This window comes from Caenorhabditis remanei, chromosome IV (genome assembly GCF_010183535.1).
Source record: "Caenorhabditis remanei strain PX506 chromosome IV, whole genome shotgun sequence".
Taxonomy (NCBI): Eukaryota; Metazoa; Nematoda; class Chromadorea; order Rhabditida; family Rhabditidae; genus Caenorhabditis; species Caenorhabditis remanei.
In genome coordinates this window covers 16,885,957-16,905,027 of record NC_071331.1, presented here as the reverse complement: position 1 = coordinate 16,905,027, position 19,071 = coordinate 16,885,957, and the positions used below count along the sequence as shown (strand labels likewise).

Genomic DNA, 19,071 nt, shown 5'->3' with positions numbered 1-19,071 from the left:
TTTGTGTTTTGAGGAGGGAATGGGGTTTACCGTATAGGGTTTAGGAAGGGGGTAAGTAGTTGGACTAGCAACAGTTTGAATCACAAAATAAAATATGATGGGAAAAGAGGAAACAATAGGAAAGTAAAGGAGTATACACGTCTCAAATATGTGGGTTCGGCGAGGGGGAATTAGAGCGATTTCTGGGATGAATTCATCCAATATGAGGGGAGATTTGGAAGGGGAAATGAGGTATGTACAGCAACAGAAGAGAGTCTTCGTTTAGTCTCGAAGTGGTGGCGAGATGGCCACTCGATGCACTTTCTCGTCGCGAGCAGATGGACTTCGGATTATTGGAACTGATGTCATTGGTATGCCAACGTTCATCTGAAATTATGAAGTTAAGAATTTGAGTGTTTCAGAGAGGGAATTTCATAAACCGTTTTAATCAAGAACTCACAATAGTATCATGTTCGCTGTTCGATCTACGAACTTTCGTTTTCTTCCTCATGACAGTATGAAATATTGGAGACTGATCCTCAATATTCCTTTGCAATGGCAATGGACCAACTGCATTAACTGGTCGTTTTGATGATGACGTGTATGAGGATCCAGATGACGATCGATTTGATGAAGAAGACGTGGATGATGCCGGGGAGACGGCACGTTGCGATGGAAGATCATCGTCTGGAATTTAGAATCAAAAATCTGTGAAAGAAGAGAAATTGAAACCTTTTTCGAAGAGATCAGTATGATTTGGGAATGGATCTCTCTTGAATGCAACTACAACTGGTTCATAGGAAAGAAGAATATAAATTTTTGGACCGAAAAGGAATCCAAGAAGGATTGTGGCACAAGCAACGAGTTCAACGACAATAACAGTGTCTCTGAACTCATGTCCAAGTACTAAATAAAGAGTAATCCATGCAACCCAAGTGAAGAAACATCCAACTGTTGAGTAGAGTAACCACTTGGTTTCTTTGTAGTTTCTTTTGATATTTCTGTTGAGCATATTGATGAAAAGAGCCATCAGAATAAGAATCATCACGTAGAAGTTGGAAACGACAAATTCCACTCTGAAAGCACCAAAGTTACAAGATTATTAGAATATCAAGATAAACTCACTTTCCCATTGTACACATCATTCTCTGTACATTTGTGTCAATTACTCCGATAGTTGACATGAATGGTTCTAGGAACCAACTAATCGACAGAGCAATCTGTACTCCAACAATGAAAAAGAGAAGAAGCCAATAGTTCCAGAAAGAGATATGAATTGATGTTCCAAATCCAAGTGTCTCAGCGTTTCGGAGTTGAGTTGCTTTGGCGATCATTACTCCTAAAAATCCAATGTTTAGTATTGAAAAATATAAAAATAGATCTTACCAAAACAGATAGTATAACCAAGTCCATGAAGAATAACTCTCAATCTGCACACTGAATCAGTTGGATCGAAAACGAAGAAGAATGCAGTTGAGTATAGAATGATGATTCCAATGAGCAGAGAAATACCCAATGATTGATTTCCTTTCACGACTCGAAGGTAGAGCTTGACTAGAACTAAAACTAGAACGGCCACAGCCACTACAACAAGAATTGAGATGAGTGCAAGAAGGACATAGTTATGTGGATGATCTCTCCAATGCCCAGTTGTTATGTGTTCGAATACTGATTGATATTCAATCTTTTCAGATCCAAATGCTGGTTGTCTCTTGATATACGAAGATTGATCACTTCCTTCCGGTTCATCTGGACGGAATACGAATGAATCGAGTGGACGCTGAAAGCAATTATGATGTTTTATGAAGCTAATTTGGAAAATGGGATACCTGGAAGAAGTCTCCATCGAGGAAGCACTTGCACATCGGTGGTTGACACTTGCTTTCAGTTGTCTTTCCATTTCCGTTTCTATATTGATTTGTCATTCTCAATCCAGTTGTCAATGTCCAGTTAGCAATAAGATGATAGGTGAATTGGTTGTTAATGTCCGGAAGGAACTCATAAATTTCCACATCATCTTCAGTTGACGTCTTCTTAAGTTGGGTCAGAATCTGCTTACGTCCTTGTTCGTAGAATTCAAGGCAGAGACCATTTTGAGCTGGGCACAAACTCTTGTAGACGGAGTCCATGGCAAAAAGGAAACGTTCAATTCCACGAGATAGGTATCCGGCCTTCGTCATGCGTCCTAAAATTAACTACTTGAAGTTCAGAACTATGTTTTGTTTCAACTTACCAAGAGATTCAATCTTCAGCAACTCATCTCCAGTACACATTTTTCCATAGATAACTTTACTCTTTTGACTGAGAGCACATCCATATCTTGACTCAATATAAGACCAATACCAAAGCTCTGGAAGAGTCAATGGAGTGGTTGTCTCAAGCCATTCACGGAAATCTCCATACAAGATATTTCTTGGTTGAACTGAGACTGTTCCGGGGAACTGTTCCTTGTTATTTGGTGCATGTAGATACCAATCATGAGCATCTCCCATCATTACATTCACATGGTTTCCACGTGTTTTCGAGGCAATCAAATAGTCAGCTGCATTACGGGCGGTCGCGAAGATAATGGTGACGTTGGTGGTACTTCTGACATTATCCAAACGAGAAGATCCTCCAATATTGATGACTTCAGCCAAACAAACTCCGCGATCAAGAGCAAGACGTTCAAAACTTCTGAATAGAGACAAGGATTCTGGATCTTGTTCACTCAAAGCAGCAGTCACAAATTGCCATTGCATTCTATTGAGGAGTTTCAGAAGTGCCAATGCTTGATTTCTGGATGATGGAAGAGCAGTGAAAGATCTTTGAAGTGCTGAATGTTCAGAATCAACAGAAACAAGAGCTGCATCTGTATCTCCTGAAGAGAAGTATCCCTTGAGTGACTCCTGTGAATCTCCATGAAGTGCACTCGCATACCCAAACACTGATTTCGGAACAATTGTGATGTTTCTTCCAGCTTGATTGAATCGGAAACATTGAGTCTCTGATCTAACAACTGACTCGATTGCCTGTTTTCCAGATGAGCAACTGTCGATGAGGAGAGCTCCGAAGTCAAGATCTTTGAGCAATCCAAGTTGTGGGAATCGTTGTTTGAATGTCCAAACAGTGTGGACAAACGCCATCGGAAGAGATATATCAGTGTGGGCCATTGATTGACACGTTTGGCCACTGTGTAGATCAAAAAGTCCTACGAGATAGAGAGGGTAGTGACGTGGAATCGACAGGAAGTGGTGCTAAAAATATGAAATTCAGATTGAGAATATACAAAAATGGGAGAACTCACATCAGCATTTACATTCTGAAGATTTGGACATTGTCCACAGAACGGTCTATACGGAGCACAAATTGATCGGAGTCTCTGATCGGCAGATCTCAAAGAAGACATGATAACAGTCGGTGGTGATCCAGTTGTGAAACTCAGAAGACGGGAAGTCACTGGCTCCTCATCTTGATTATATATCTCGATTGCTTCAACTTGCATTCCAGAAGCAAGAAGAATATTCTCAGTTCCTCGATAAAATTGAAGACGTTCTCCTGCGAACTCTGGTGGATCCTGTTTGTTGAATGCGTAATTCATGGTTTCCAATGTCTCCATTATCAACTCGGTGCATTCTGATGAAGCATGCGAACACGTTTTCTCATACTGTTTGTTTGCTCCAATGATTTGAGCAACTGCCGCAAATGCATAAGTCATTCTGATCGATGCTTCCGCGGTTCTTGCTTGAACATAACTCTTCATCATTACATCTTTATCCAGATCACAGTCTTCGTTTGTACAATTATAGACTTGCTCAATATATGACGTCAGAAGTTGATAATTCTTGAAGTTGTTACGAAGAACTCGAATGAAATAATCACGGAATTGTGGAAGTTCTTTGTATTTTGGTTGAAGAGAGACGACTTCTAGCTTCGCCTTTTTATGCAGCAACTCAAGTTGTTCTGATTCATCGAGAGCTTCTCCTTCAGTTGGAATCGAGATCCACATCTTTGACATTGCGTAAATTGATGGATGACGGACTGTTTTCGTCAATTGTTTCTTGTTTAGAATACTGACGACAATGGATGAATCACTGTCTTCAAGAGCTTGAGCCAAAAATGGGTGGTCGATTGGAATGGATTCAGAAACAAAGATATCGGCGTCACGGAGGTATGAGATCACTCTGAAATTCATATGTTTAGAGTCAAGCTCTCAAAGCTACAGTATACCTTTTGGTTACAGGGTTTTGAGATCCATCATCCACTACAGTAACCAGATTACTTCTCATTTGATTCATCAATCTAATCAATGCTTCAACATAAACTCCGATGGTTGGTGACGTGGCAATTGTATTCTCAACGTCAAGTTCTGTCAAAGCATTCACTGATTCTGATGAATACGCAGCCACTGGAATTGCAGAAACTGACAGGAATTTTCCGAGAGACATTGATGATTCGTAGTCTTTTGGTGCAATTAATCCTAATAATTTAGCTCCTGGAGTCTCTGTTCTACACTCTTTTGGCTCATGATAACCAACAGAATCTAAGAATCGAAGAGATTGAGAAAGCGATTCGGCTGACCGCGAGCAGGTATCTCCAGCATAAAGGCCTGAAAGAGGAGAGATAACTGGATGAGAAAGGAACTGGTCTGATGGCAACTTACCAAGTTTACAATCTCCGTTCTCATCTTTCTGATTCCAGTGAGTGAGCGCCCATTGAATTGCGACGATTTCTTGGACAGTGTCTGGTCGAAGAGTAGTACAATCGTCTTGATGAAGTGGGAAGCTACCGCCAATTTGGAACTAAAAAACGATGATGGATGAGTAGATGAAAAGAAGAGATTGATGGAGGATGAATGTTTCTTTTTTGAGTAAGGATTCGGGAAACAAGGAATAGAAGTGAAATGGGATCTGCCTCGCTGCTCAAAGTTTGCACACACTCGGCAAGATATGTCAGAAAAAACGAGTCGTTCTCTCTTTCCAGTAAGTTTCAAAATCAGTTGCCTACCTTATTATTTTCGGGCAAAACTTTGAATGGATCATAAACTGAGCATAATTTATTGGGTCCAAGTGCCTCAATCAGCGACGAGATGTTAGCCGTTGATGAAGTGACAGGCGGTACTAAAAGTAACAAAAATGTTACCAAGTACGGTAGAATCATCACTTTTAAAGTCGCCTTTATGGTTTATATCATTCCTGCAAAAAAGGAAAAATTGATATGGAACAGAATATGTTATCAAAATATTGCGAGAATAGGAACAGAGGACGGATGCACTTTTCTTGAAAAACTTTTTTTGATGGTATTGGTTGACCTCATTTTTTGGATTGGATACGGAATAAAAAGGAGAAGAAATGAAGAAAAAACGGGAGAAGTTTGTTATCACAGAACGACGAAATTACATCGGATGGACAAAGATGGACGAAGCGGGACGAAGCGGGCAAGGTTAACAGAAGAAAAAGAAGTGTGTTTCTGATAACAAACAAGAGAAAATTCAGTTGATTTTGGTGGAAGAAGAGGAAGGAAGAAGTCAGAAAAGAGAAAGAAGACAATTATTACTGGTCTCATATGATGGCTGTCAAGAAGTAGAAAAAGCGTGAATAAATAAATAAAAGAGTAATCAATTGTTTCTGATCATTCTGATTCTCTGAAAACGACAGATGAGCGAAAGGTGGCGCATAAATGGATACGGTACAATAACGGAGTGAAAATAGTGTGGGAGAGGAAGAGACGCAGACAAATGCGGAGGGGACGTGGAAAAGAAGAAGAAGAAGCTGGTTTGATGTGATGGGAAAAGGCGCACCGAAGAATAACTAACATGATGGAGAGGGTGGACAAGAAGAAGAAGAAGAAGTGGGGGATAAAGCTGGCGACAGATTATGATACTGTTAGGGGAAACGATGAATTGGTCGGAGGAAAATATGGATGAAGGATATGTGAATGATGATGACGGAAATATTCAGAAGAAGGAACGGAAAAAAAGAAGAAGGAAAAGCAAAAAGAAAGAGAGATCAAGGTAGAGATTGTTCCACATTAAAACGTACTTCTGTTGACAGTTTTAGTTAGTTTGGATATCTGCAATAAAAAGTTAGTTTAGTCAGAAAAGAAGAAGAAATACAAATGGTTCAAGGTGAATTACCTAATTCAAACCAGAGTGAAATATGTCTATTCGTTAAGAAGAATGATTACAAATGTGTTTTACTGAAACTAGTAGAAGGCAAAAGCTAGGTAGCCATTGGCTTTCATTTAACGACATGCTGTTTCGAAAATCCACGTCATAAAAATTGTTGCGTTGACACTGATCTAGTCGTTTTTGTAGCCTACAAAACGCGTTCCAATATGATAAGAACGACTTCTTCTTCTCCTTTTTTGTAATCATGAAAATAAGAGATTCAATTACTTTTCTTGATAAATTGATTCTGTTTGATTGGATTGGTTCAAAATAAAAATCAAAGGAATCTCAAAAATACTGTATTTTTTCAGGGAGAAAAAGATGTCTAGAAAAACAAAAAAGTAGTCGTACAGTTGAATTTTCAGCAGATGAAAACGTGATGAATAGTAGAAGAATACGAGAAAAAAGACGGGAAAAAAGTATTGAAGAAAAGAAGAAAAAGATGATGATGACAAGGGCGGACAGATGAAGAAAACGAAAATGAAAATGAGTTTTGGTTGGCAGAAAAAACCAAAAATTCTTGGAAAGTTTTTGTTTTCGAAGATCTCGATGACCATCAGTTGGCCCCTCTTCTTCTGAATTCGTTGAAGCATAAGACACCGTTTCATCATACAACATTACACCATATCGGCTTGATGTCATGCTTTACAAATGAAAGAATAGGTTGAAAAGGGACGGATTCAGTTGTGGGGGACAACACAGAAGCAGAAATATAAAGAAGACGTCAAAAAAAGGAAAGTTAGTTACACAACATTCTGACACCGAAAGACAACTTTTCACTACCTTATACTTCTACAAAAGGACTTCGATAATTGCGGATAATTGGTGGTTGTAGGTTACATCCTCGGGAGGAAAAATGAAAGAGAAAAATCGTCAAGTTTTGTTGTCAACGTCTTATTCGTTTTCATCTCTTGACTGACCGACACAGATAAGGATCAAGCAGGCCGCCCGTCGTGGTTGGGGGGCTAAACGAGAAGGATCCCGCTTCTTTCGGCAGACGAAACGTTCCGAATAAGTTATCTTCGAATGCTTCTTCTTATGCTTTTTCATTCAATTCGTCCCCTTATTTGTCTCCTGTTGAGACGTTTTTTGATTGAAACAATACGAGGCCAGACGAATCCGGGAGATTCTTCCAACCAATTAGAGAGGGTATCACACAGACAGAAATTAATATAAAAAGAGAAAAGAGATGGAGAGATGAATTGTTTGTTTTCTATGCTTGAATGCGTTTTAAATCTGGGACAACTGCCAAATGAAAGATGAGATAAAGATAAATGTATGGTCAGAAAAATGGATACGCTTGTTTGCCACGGTCAACACGAAAAAAAACCAGATGTGCCAAGTTTATCAGCCGTAACGAAGGGAGGAGATTGATGGTTTCGTAGAAAGTTTTGAACTGAAAAACTGAATTTTAATTGAGTGGATCACAACTGATCACAACCAGCTTCCACTGGTTTCCGAGTATCAAATGAACAACCATGACCTAAAACGGGTACCCAAAAACACAGCGGGTGTCCATGTTACCAGGTTACAAATGTTTTCTAGGTCATTTCGAAATGTTTCTTTGAATACTTGGGAACTGGTTATAGGGTTGCAAATTGGAGGAGATTAATGACTGAAAACGTCTAGTAAAACTGTATTTCTCAGTTTCGGTTCAAATGGATAACTGTGAGAGAGAGGGCCTCTCGTTCTCAACTCTTCTGTCCCAGGTTTATCTAGAAAGTTGAAGTCTTTCAATGGGAAGAAACTCAGAAATCGGAGCCAACAGTGTTATTGGTGCCGAGCAAGGACGGTACCGTACAAAAATTTCGTAAACTATAGAAAACTAAAGATTTTTCTACATACTTTTCAGAACCTGAGACTTCGCGATACATTCTATTAGCCGTTTTCTGTTGAAATCTTTAAAATCTTCTCTACGGTTACTGTAATTTTTCCTTTCAAATCCAAATATTGTCACTCTTTGAATAAACCTGACCAAAAACCGTATCTCCTTTCTTTTCTTTTCTCTCGAGAAAACTTTCTAGAACCCTCCCTCAAATCAGTTCTCGACGAAAGCGAATGGTATAGTTGTGATATGAGAAAGAATAGGAAACGCAGCAATCTATCAATGTTTGTTGGAATCAAGAGGTCGTAAACCATCAGCTAATTGATGATTTCTCTCTGCCTTTTTATCAAAAAAGAAGTGTCGATTACAGTAAGAATCCAAGAAAAAGAAACAAAAAGAAGACCGTAGTCGAGACTATGATATCCTCATCCACTCGAATTCTCATTTATTGCATTACACAATCTTTTTCATTAATCTCTATTCTAAGCCGTTCTTATTCAACCACATTGCATTTGAATCGAAAAAAAGAGGAAGAAGATGAAATGACAGTTTGTAACTTTTTTCTCTATTCTCTTCATCTTCATCTTCGACTAGAAAACCAGAAAACTGTGTAGAAAGTGTTTTTTGACATCATATCCAATGGCAAATGAGAAAGAGAAACCGAAAAGCAAAAGAGGAAAAACATGGTAAAATTACTGTGTAGTCTGAGAGGTACATACTTGTAAAATAGGAAGAAAACACCATATTAACAAACAAATAAATAAAAAGAAATTGGGATAAAAAGAAGACGAAAAATGGAGAAAAAGAGGTCGGCAGTGTCTCTTGAAAAGGGGTTTCAAGGTCGAAAATGGAATTGTAGATTTTACCGTTTTTTTCGACGACTTCTCATTTACACAATCAAATGTTCCTCAATAGAATAACTGATTTATTGCTGTTGTTCTAGAGAAAAGGGTGTGAAGTTGTAAAAAAGGGAAACTGAGAGAGAAAGCAACAAACAGGCGAAATGAGACAAGAACCCCCTCCTCTCAGAACTATTGTGCTTGGTGTTGTTTGCTACCAAAAGTGGGTTGGAAGCATAGAAAAATGGACAAGAGAAACTGGAGGAGATTCTGGTAGAGTGGGATCGAATAGTGACGTGGTAGAGTTGCAAAGATGTGAGTTTTCAGAATCATCCAGATTTCAGATTCATGAGTACCACACCAGTTGAGATAGGAAAACCTACCTGTCCGTTAGCTTCAATTTCAAAAAATATAGTATTTTTGTAGCTGCCAACTTTTATTGTGCAGACCAGACTACGAAAATCATAATTGACGGAAATTCCTTCAAGCTGGTAAGGTATTTAATAACTGTAAAATAATTGTGCAGAAAAGTTATGTAGTAATAAAACAACGGTACGATCTACATCTTTTACAAAAATGGAAATTAGGAAATAGTCTGTGTTTATGTGATCAACACTCAAAATTATTTTTCATTCTAATATAGAATTTAACAACGATGTATTTGAAACGGATACGGAGCTCATGGCATATCAATTCCTTTCCAAACAGCTCCCGAAAACTATACTATATGTTTCTTCACATATCAACATCATAATCTTAAGAAAAAGTGTAGTCAAGCGTCGTCAGATGAAAAGCGGAAAAAGAGAAATTGAGTGGGTCAAACAATAAACGAACAGTTAACTGAGATCTTAATGAAATCTGGTTAACGGCAAACTTTCCGCGCGGAAGAGAAGAGCAATGACTCGTCTCGTAGAGGAATCTTCATTAAGTAGAGGGCAGCTTTATCCAGTTCCATACAAAAGGAATTTTGAACAAAAAGAGGAGGTTTAGAAGAGTTGAAAAATGACCGATATGACCAATTATAAATCACTTTGGACTGCTACACAATCCATTAGTATGCGGTAAAAACTGAGAGAAATCGCCGGTGAATAAGATGAATATGAAGAGAAGAAGGAGAGAAATTATCTTGTTTTAGGCAAAAGAATTATTAATGTGTGTCCATTAAAATCAATTAATTGGGTTCTATAACGGTTTTCCATATTTTGTTTCATCGTCCTTTCTCCTCCTCCTACTCCAATTTTTTTTCGATTTTCAATTCCATTTTTAGGTCGAAGGGAAAACAAAACACGAAGAAGGAATGTTCTAAAACGGCAAATACTGATTGGAAGGTGCTTCTGGCTGCTGAGAAGAACGAAGAAAGATGCGCCGTCGATTGACAGTCACGTAGTGCAAACAGCGAATGCGGAGAGCACCGCGCGCCGTCTCTTGGCTCCCCGCGGCGACCATGTTCACCACAAAAAAGTGTGTGTTATCAGTGGGGGGACGACCCGTTTGGAGAGGGTGAGAGCATCAACTCTAATTCTCTTGGAATAGAAAAAAGTCTGGGAGAATTAGAAAAGGGGAACACTGATTAGTCATTTGGAAGTTGTCTGGAATGGACTGGTTTCTTTAGTGGGGAAGAAGTTGCTCCCGGATCTACTAGCTTAGGTTTCTCCTCTTAAACTCTCTAATCCTCGGTAACTGAACCTATTGTTTTGAAAAGACAAGCTGAATAGATCTAGGAAGAAATTGGTAACGAAAACTCATATTTTCAAATTGAAATAAATGTTGCGATCTATTTCAACACCTCTCAAGAACTACTTCTCAAATGAAACATCCGAAATTCTCTGATTCAAAACAAGTATCATGACCTAGTATCTTTTTTCTCGGCCTCTTGTTTCAAAAAAGTAATGTCTCAAAGAAAATGAATAGTAACTGATTTGAACGATGTCCTACTTTCATCTTTTTCCTGACGAAACAAGTGAAATGAATCCCGCAAACAAATCATGATGAGGCGGAGGAAGAAAACGGAAACATCGTCTTTATCCCAGACACTTTGGATCTTCATCATGAGTTTTACAGGAAATATGAGAACAGAGACTCAGTTTCAGAAGTTTTCACCACGGAAAATAAGAATTCTAGGAGAGTGAAGATCAAAAGAAAAAGAATAGAGTAGAGTGTTCTCTGATTTTAAATTAGCAGCAATCATCTATATTGAATACGAAAAACAATACAGTTCCGCAAAACTGATACAAGAAGAAAATGGTGTCATCTGGTAAACAAAAGGAGAATATTGAAGCTTATTTTGAGAAACTGAAGATCAGGGAAACCTCAGGTTGTTTCAAGGTTATAAGAAGAAGAATGAAACGATTCAAATGGATATTTACTTTGTGAACATCCAGAAAAAAACGTGTAAGCGGTTTTCAAGTTTGAAGATATTCATTAAAAAGTATTGGGGACGGTACGAATCTAACAGAGTTTGGGAATTAAGGAGAAAGACGAGAAATAACGGTTAATATTGAGGATCATTCCATTTTACAGTAACGGTTGTAGCTTTATTGATCAATTTGTTACAAAAAACTTTAGGAAACCGTACAGCTCCAAGTTTGTAGTTGATAGTTTTACTATATAAACAGACTAAACTTGGAACTGATGATCGGTAATTTTAGCAAAAATTGATTTGTCGATTCTCTTTAGAATGTATGCTCGGATTGAAAAGTGGTACAAAAGAAAACATCTAGACGTTTCCTAGAAAAATTAACATTCTTGCGTTAAGTGAGTCCGTGACACACTCTTAAAATTCGACACTTTCCACTGAAGACGGCAATTACGAATACAGTTTTGACCCCTGCTGAAAAATCAAACGTACAACTTATCATCTAACTTTCTGTTAAATCACTCCGGAAAATACTTCTCATTCTTTACTAACCAAGCTATCCTTATAACTAAAGTCTACAGACTTTTCACACCCACCCGTACTTCAAAAAAACATTTCCGCAACTGTAGATTACAAGGGAAGAAACAACGCAACGTTGCGAGAAGTTGGACAAAAACGAATAGAATTTACTTCCGACCGACATTTAGATTGTAAACTAAAAAACAAAAGAAAATATGGAAATCTAAACAAGTATCTCGACTGTAGTATAGAAAATATCGAAGAGAATCCAATTGTGGAAACAGAAGTTTGAACAAACGCTCAACTCATTGTGCCTCCTCCCGCGCATCTTTTGGTCATTCGAGTCAACAAATCAACCTCTTTTCTCTTTATTTTCCTTTGCTTCTCATCTCACAAAAACAATGATTTGGAATCGTGAAAAGGTGTGAAAAGGTAAAAATGACAGCTGCTTTTGGGTCTCTCTTCCCTTGCTCTTTTCTGGTTGATGCGGCTTTCGGAAAAGAAAAAAACCGGTGAAGAAAAAGAGAGAAGTGCCATGTATTTGTGTTATGTTCTTCTCCTTTAACCGAAACATGAAGCTTCTTTCCCGAGGCGCATCCGCTTGTTCAACCGGCTCGTAATCCCAATTGTTGGTAGAGAAAAAAGAAGAAAAAGGAGATGAAAAAACTACCATGGAGGGCAGGTTTGAGATTAGTCTCGCGTCGAATGGCACTGTATTACAAAGGATTAGAAGAAGAAGAAGAAGAGTAAAAAGAGATTCGATTCCTACAGTTACTGAGGGTAAAAGTGAAATCGAGAAGGTTTAACAATACAAAAAAACATGTTATTTACTCGGGTAAATCGGATATTGTTGCAAGTCTTGATGAGGTGTTTATAGGGTTTGCACTAAAAGAAAACAACCGTGTAAACATCCGATTCGGCTATGTTTTTGCGTTATGGAAGAATGAGAGTTATGATTTCATCACTTGAAGACTACTGTAGCCTACCAGGAAAAACATATTTGTGAGGATTTTATAACAAAAGCACATCTCCAATATCTTAGTTCGAAACTTTTTTGTACGGATTTCACCTATGTGGCTATTGTCTGGCTCCGAAGAAAGGACAATAGATGACTTCAAGATTGTAAAATGTAAACTGGAAAAACCTTCATTTTGCCGGTTCTATGAAACTGAAAACGTGGTAATTCTGAATATCAGAACATATTTTTCTTTGAAAAAACAAATCAAAGTTTTCTAACGTTTCCTAGAACAAATACAGTAGTTCAGAAAGTTGAACGACGTGAGAACCCAGGATCATGATTTTCAAACCAAAAATTGACGAGTACTTGTGAACTTTCGAATTAACAAAAATATCTCCATGAACATGATTTCTTCAGTAACAAATAACAATTATATAGAAAAATGAAAATGTTGAACTTTGAAAAGTCAATGTCTATTTTTGACCTTTTTCCAATTCGAAAAATGAAATGCATTAGCTTCAAATAACAAATAAAGCAACCTTGATGTAAACTTTGGAGACTCCAAAAGCGGCACATAACACAATAATATCTCGGCTCCTTGACTGTACAGAGGTGTCTTGCTTGCTCCGAGCAAATCTTGACCATTGTAGAACTAGTCTGCGTCTCTCTTCCTTCTATACTATCTAATCCGTCTCAAAACAACAACTCGAGTTGTTGATACAAACCGAAAAGCTGGTCGTCACGTAATTCTCATTTTCCTTGTTCTGTAAAAGAGTGTGACCCAGTTGTCATTCCCTTTTCTTCGTCTCGTCTTGCCATTTTAATCGTCCAATTACCAAAACAGTGTACAGTTGGAAATGTTGTCACCTTGACCAACCACCTTAAGGCGTCACTTTTCGCTTCAATGGTTTTGTTGAGCCGATTAAGAAGTTACTGTTGTCAAAAATTCTTGTGTTGATCTTCTTTTCTTCTTTTCTGGTATTCTTCCTGCCCCTTTTTACCAAATCTTTTCTCATTTCAGTTTTCACAAAATCCTTCAATTCACTCACTGAAAATACAAAAATCATGAGAAACCTGTTACTCATATTCGTCCTTTTCTCAATGGTCTCTTCATGGGTCATTTATAGAAAAAGCCACAAGAAACGACTGATTTGTCGAGTGAGTTACTGGAAATGATATCTAGAATCATAGTTATTTATCTTACAGGAAGAGACAGAATGGACAAATTCAACTGCAAATTATATGACGAATTCAGCGATTCGTTCCACTTCTGACGAGGATGATGACAACAGTTCGTCGTCAGCTGAGACAAGAAGAGCTCGTAAAAGGACCAGATCGAAGAGAGATATTGAAGTGGATCCAGTTCACAAGGAACCAATTATTTATATTGGAGTGAGTTTGGGGATTGTGGAACTAGGTTTACATTGCAAACTGTAGATCTCAATGTTGTCCGAAACTAAAACTATTTCCTTCAGAAAATACTGTTTCCGCTAGACATCATAAAGTAACTCGGTCGGCGATACTGGTATCCGACGGGAGAATTTAAACTTTCTACAGTTACTAACTGGTCCGCGTTAGCCTGTTTCAAAATCTTGTACTTTCAGACAAATGTTATTTACTCATAACAATGTTTATTGGTGAAAGACTTGACAACTTTAAATGGTTACTGTACTTCTTCTGATGTTTTCAATTTCGGCCCAATTGCGCAACGTCCCAATATTATACAGTAGCCCAAACTGACATTGAAATAACTTTTTAGAGGAAACCAGCCTTCCGTGTATTTCAATTTCCCTTAATTCTTTCGTTTGCCGGTTCAAATAGTTGAAAATAGATGGGTGCAGATGTTAATCCCACTCCCAATTATTCTACCAAATTCCATTAGTTTCACTTATCGAATTTCAGCCCCTTACCCCTTAATTTAATTATTTTTGTGACGTCTGATGGATTAACAGTTCTCTTTTTTGCAGACTTCAAGTAATTCAACCGTTTTTATTGATGATGGAGACTTCGATATAGTTTCGGATCAATTAACAAAGGAAGAGCTTGAAATGGTATCTCTGTATTACAAAATCCTCCAGAAAATGTGATTTTTTTTTAGGTAAAACAACAAATAATGGACACTTGCAATGCATTAAACTCTGCATAATTATTTTTTTCTTTTTTTGTGCATTTACTGGTTTTGAAAGTATTATAAATCCAATCTCTTGTCTATTGTTTTCTTTCCGAATTCATCGAGACCCTTCGGAATACGTGAGTTAAAAGGAGTCTACTTTTTTCCAGAATTCTAGAATAAATCCGAAAAGTGACGTTTCTATTTGCTGGTTTCGAGACCTTCCGGAAATTTGAGAAAAACGAAGTGCACATGATAATTTTCACCGGTCAAATGCTCTCGTTCTAATTCCATTTAATCCTTATTTAAATTCAATGACATTGCAATTTACCAAACTCCATAGACCATTCAGAAGATCTCTTTCAACTTTTTTGTTTTCAGAATTCAAATTGAGCTCATTTCAATCGTCTCAAGATTATTGGAAACTTTGAAACTTCCTTTCAGAAATTCATTTGATTTTTCTCTGATTTAAACTATGAATCCACGTGATGCATTATATATCTCAGCTGATAAATAAACGAAAAAAAAAACATCCAGACACCTGAAAATAATGAGAAATTATATAATTTGTAGTTCAAAATGATGCGTTTTGACGATATATTTCACCTGTGTAGGCGGAACAAGACTGGTGGAAATTTCTCGGTTATAATCGTGATGTTTGAAAGTTTTAGTTTTGAATTATCACTACATTTTGTAGGATTTTGAAATGATGTACGTACCGTACTAACAAATCTTACTCGTCATTATTTTCTATTTACGAGAAAAAACGTATGGGGAGTTTGAAGTATTTTTTCAATTCGTATGTTTTGACATAACCTAAGAAATTTCAGCTGTGTGGGTGTTTTCTAATTCTCAAAATAATCTGCTTACTATTTGTATAGTTGTTGTCTGAAGATCCAGAACACTATTCATCCACCGTAATCATTAAAAAATCAAGTTTTTCTCAAGTTTTGATGGAGCCACGTTGTGAAAATCATGTTGGAGAAAGAAGTTCTTCTTTTAAAAGTTCTGGAATCAGATTCCAAGTTTTTAAAAACGAAGTGTGCTTGAAAAAAATCTAACTGAATTTTCACAGCTTTTGGAACCTTCCAACTTGAAAGCAAAAGGAAAAATTGAATTTGAGTTGCTGATCGATAACTAATTTGTGGATTTTACTGACTTTTCTCAAATTTTTTTGTTTAGAAATCGCATCACTTTATCTCATTAGACTTGTGCAGTTTTAGTATTCTGGAAGAAGTTTCAAACTTTGAATCACATTCTATTTTTACCTGACACTTCTACCCCAAAACCAGCTTGCTCCTGAAAAAAAGGAAATGTTACAAAAATTCAAAGTTTGAACCTATGTTTATGTTTCTGTTATTCCCTATTTCACATCGTTTTACGACAAGATTGACGCGAATTTAATTTGGAAAGAATCCAAATTCCCTGAATTTAAATATCGTCTCGTAAAAATTCCTAAGAGATTCGAATGTGGTATTTAAATTCTCAAAATGAGATTATCTTCTAAAATTGAACATTCACATCAATTTTATACTTGACCAATCCAGAAACTGACATCAGATTAACACTAATGGGACTCCGATACGTTCAAAATTTTGAACCGGATACGATGATTTTCTCAAAATATCTAAGGGCAGATCATTGGTCTTCTGAACGTCATTCTGAACTCCTTCGAGACATGTTTCTATGTATCCAGGCACCGTTTTTATGTTTAAAAATGTCGAATAATTTATAACCGTCCGTCTAGAAATATCCGTTCCTTCAGAAGACTCTGACGTCAGTTTGAGTCTTTTCACCGGATGTAGCCCGACAAATTCCGGAAATTTCTGAAGTTCAAGATGTTTGTTAATTTTCATTCACTGATCCCTCCGAAACGGGCGATACGAATGCATTGACTCCACCTCCTTGTTTCCCTCTAGAGAGAAAAAGAGCCTCCTACACATTTCCTGACTCTCAATTATCCTTATACTCCTCCTCCTCCTTCCCTCCACTACAATCTCTTCAATATAAATATTTAGTTATTATTCACGCGTTATCAGTTAGCGTGAAGTTCCACCTCTCTCCGTTCCTTTTTCTTTTTTATTTTTCATAATAAAAAGGCCATTTATTATTCCAGAAGGATCATGCATCTACGTGTTCTCTTCCTCTCGTTGGCCCTTTTCGGAGCAGTTTGCTCTGCTGATCGTGCATCGAACTATGCAGTTCATCAAATCATGAATATCGTTGAGAAGTCGATTCCATCTAGAGATACGACTGCAATCCTTTATCTTATGGATCCATCATTCAACTATTCGATGTGTGGTTATGAAGGAAATTTGAATACTTTTAAAGGATATCTGGAGGTTCAAATGAATTCTCTTATGGATCTCAAGGTAAAAATAATATAAGGAAAACTCAAATCCAAATATCTCTTTTCAGTTCTTGGTTGACTACGACAACTCGGAGATCAAATCGGAAGATGACATGGAGGTCCTCACATTCCACGTGGATACCCAAGCCCTCTATAATGATCGTTCTCGTGTCGAAGGAGGTGCAGTGGTGACAGCAATCAAGAAGAAGTATCAACCGATATTCTATCTATCTCATATTCATCAACAATGCCGTGTTACTGCCAAGAGACATCACCGTTTGTATCGTCTGTTCACCAATGAGAATCTATATGATTACAAGAAATAAAAAAAACAATTGAAGAAGAAAAAGAGAAGAAGACGAAGAAGCAGCTCACCACCATTGAATGATTCCATAAATATTGTGTTTATTATTTTTTGTTTATTTCGGTTTCATTAATCGAATAAACGTGTAAACAGTTAATAAAATGTCTTGATTGTCCTGTACAGAGAAGGGGGAATTCAAAATCTTAGCCTAATAAAACTTATCAGTGTCTAGACAAAAGTGGAGAACATCAGTGGAAGAAAGTACAACACAATTTGTTATCATTCCTGTGCAGGACATTTTACTTCCCAGAAATTTATGAGAAACGGGTGTCAACATTTACGTAGACACCCTCGAAGAGGGATAACTGACATCAAGAGACAGTTTCAGTGTACACAAACAATTGGAGAATATGATGAATGAATACGAGACGTCATTTCATTTTTCTTCCGGGAAGAAGGGTACTTCGAAGCAAAATGAAACAACATACACAGACCCACAAATAGAACAAAAGTCAAAAATTAATTGAGCAGACGAAACGAGATGAATGTTAACTTCGAATTGAATTGAAACGAAGTGAATTATCCATGGATGAGTCTTTCTGGTTGGGTTATTGGATTTTAAATGATCCACAGATTGAATATACATAAATACATATGATTTGATTAATGAACAGTTTTTACTCAAACTTTTTTAATGTCTCAACACCACAATACAATATTACTGTAGTCATTGAACTCTGAAATTGTTCAATTTTTTTGTTTAATCTTCGACTTTTTACAAAATAGAAATTAACAACAGCGACAGCCTCGATTGATAACCAATTCACCACAATTCAATTTGTTTCCGTTCGTTCGAAATATTCAATTCCCCATGTAGTTTATCTCATCCGGTGATACTTTATACGTTTCCGCCATCGCTTGTCTACAACAAAAACAACTCGATCATCACATGGAACATTGACTCACCGTATCCGAAAATCTTTCTCCGGGGTGGAGTTTATACCTACAAAACCGCATGCTCAGTTGATAATAGAGACGAACAAAGTGGAAAGTACAAAATAGAGACAACGCAATCCGGTAAAGTACTTGAGATATTTGGAACTGAAAGGGAAATGACACAAGAATTTCAGGAAAGAAAACGTATTGCAAAATATCAAACTGAAGACAAAGAATGAGAAGAACACATCAAGCACATCTCAAACATAGTCCGAATAGAATCCAAACACAGACTTTTGAAAAACTGAAGGAATCATGGACAGAGAACATCATTATCGTTCTTCCATGGATATGAAAACCCTGAGAATTCAAAGCTTTCTATTTTGGAAAACTGACTTTAGAAGTTGATAGTTCCTTTGAAATTTACGAAGAACTAATTACCATGAGAGTAATCAATGCTACAAGAGTAGACCATACTATGAATTGTAAACCAAGCCTTCAAATACTTGAAGTTTCCCATTTCTTTCCCAGACTTTGAAAGAATACAAAACAATAAATGCTTTGAAAAACCATCTGAAAAGTACGGAGGAAGCGGAAAAGATCAAATGTGTTGGCAAAACTTTCAATTTCTCCTCAAATTGTTTAGTTTTGGATAAAGAATTTTCCCCTGCAAACCAATTACTTAAATTCGTGACAACACCCGGAAGAAGAAGAATAACTTCCAAGTGTTTCTGTTTATCCCCACAT

The 19,071-nt window shown here is 37.2% G+C and overlaps 3 protein-coding genes across 3 annotated transcripts; 2 read left to right on the top strand and 1 right to left on the bottom strand.

Annotated features, from left to right (window-relative positions):
* Positions 1-261: 261 nt before the first annotated feature.
* On the bottom strand, positions 262-5,118 carry GCK72_014709 (uncharacterized protein; the record flags this gene model as incomplete). Its single annotated transcript, XM_053730418.1, has 11 exons — positions 262-366; positions 440-666; positions 712-1,055; positions 1,105-1,318; positions 1,366-1,759; positions 1,809-2,164; positions 2,213-3,215; positions 3,266-4,142; positions 4,189-4,567; positions 4,622-4,760; positions 4,966-5,118. 11 exons carry the CDS (start codon positions 5,116-5,118, stop codon positions 262-264), a joined length of 4,191 nt encoding a protein of 1,396 aa, XP_053585190.1.
* Positions 5,119-13,689: 8,571 nt separating this feature from the next.
* Positions 13,690-14,770, top strand: GCK72_014708 (uncharacterized protein; the record flags this gene model as incomplete). The annotated part of the gene is made up of 4 exons (XM_003108091.2): positions 13,690-13,782; positions 13,831-14,016; positions 14,592-14,675; positions 14,723-14,770. The coding sequence occupies 4 exons, from the start codon at positions 13,690-13,692 to the stop codon at positions 14,768-14,770; spliced, it is 411 nt and encodes a 136-aa protein (XP_003108139.2).
* Positions 14,771-16,857: 2,087 nt separating this feature from the next.
* GCK72_014707 (uncharacterized protein) lies at positions 16,858-17,410 on the top strand (the record flags this gene model as incomplete). The annotated part of the gene is made up of 2 exons (XM_003108354.2): positions 16,858-17,106; positions 17,153-17,410. The coding sequence occupies 2 exons, from the start codon at positions 16,858-16,860 to the stop codon at positions 17,408-17,410; spliced, it is 507 nt and encodes a 168-aa protein (XP_003108402.1).
* Positions 17,411-19,071: the final 1,661 nt, after the last annotated feature.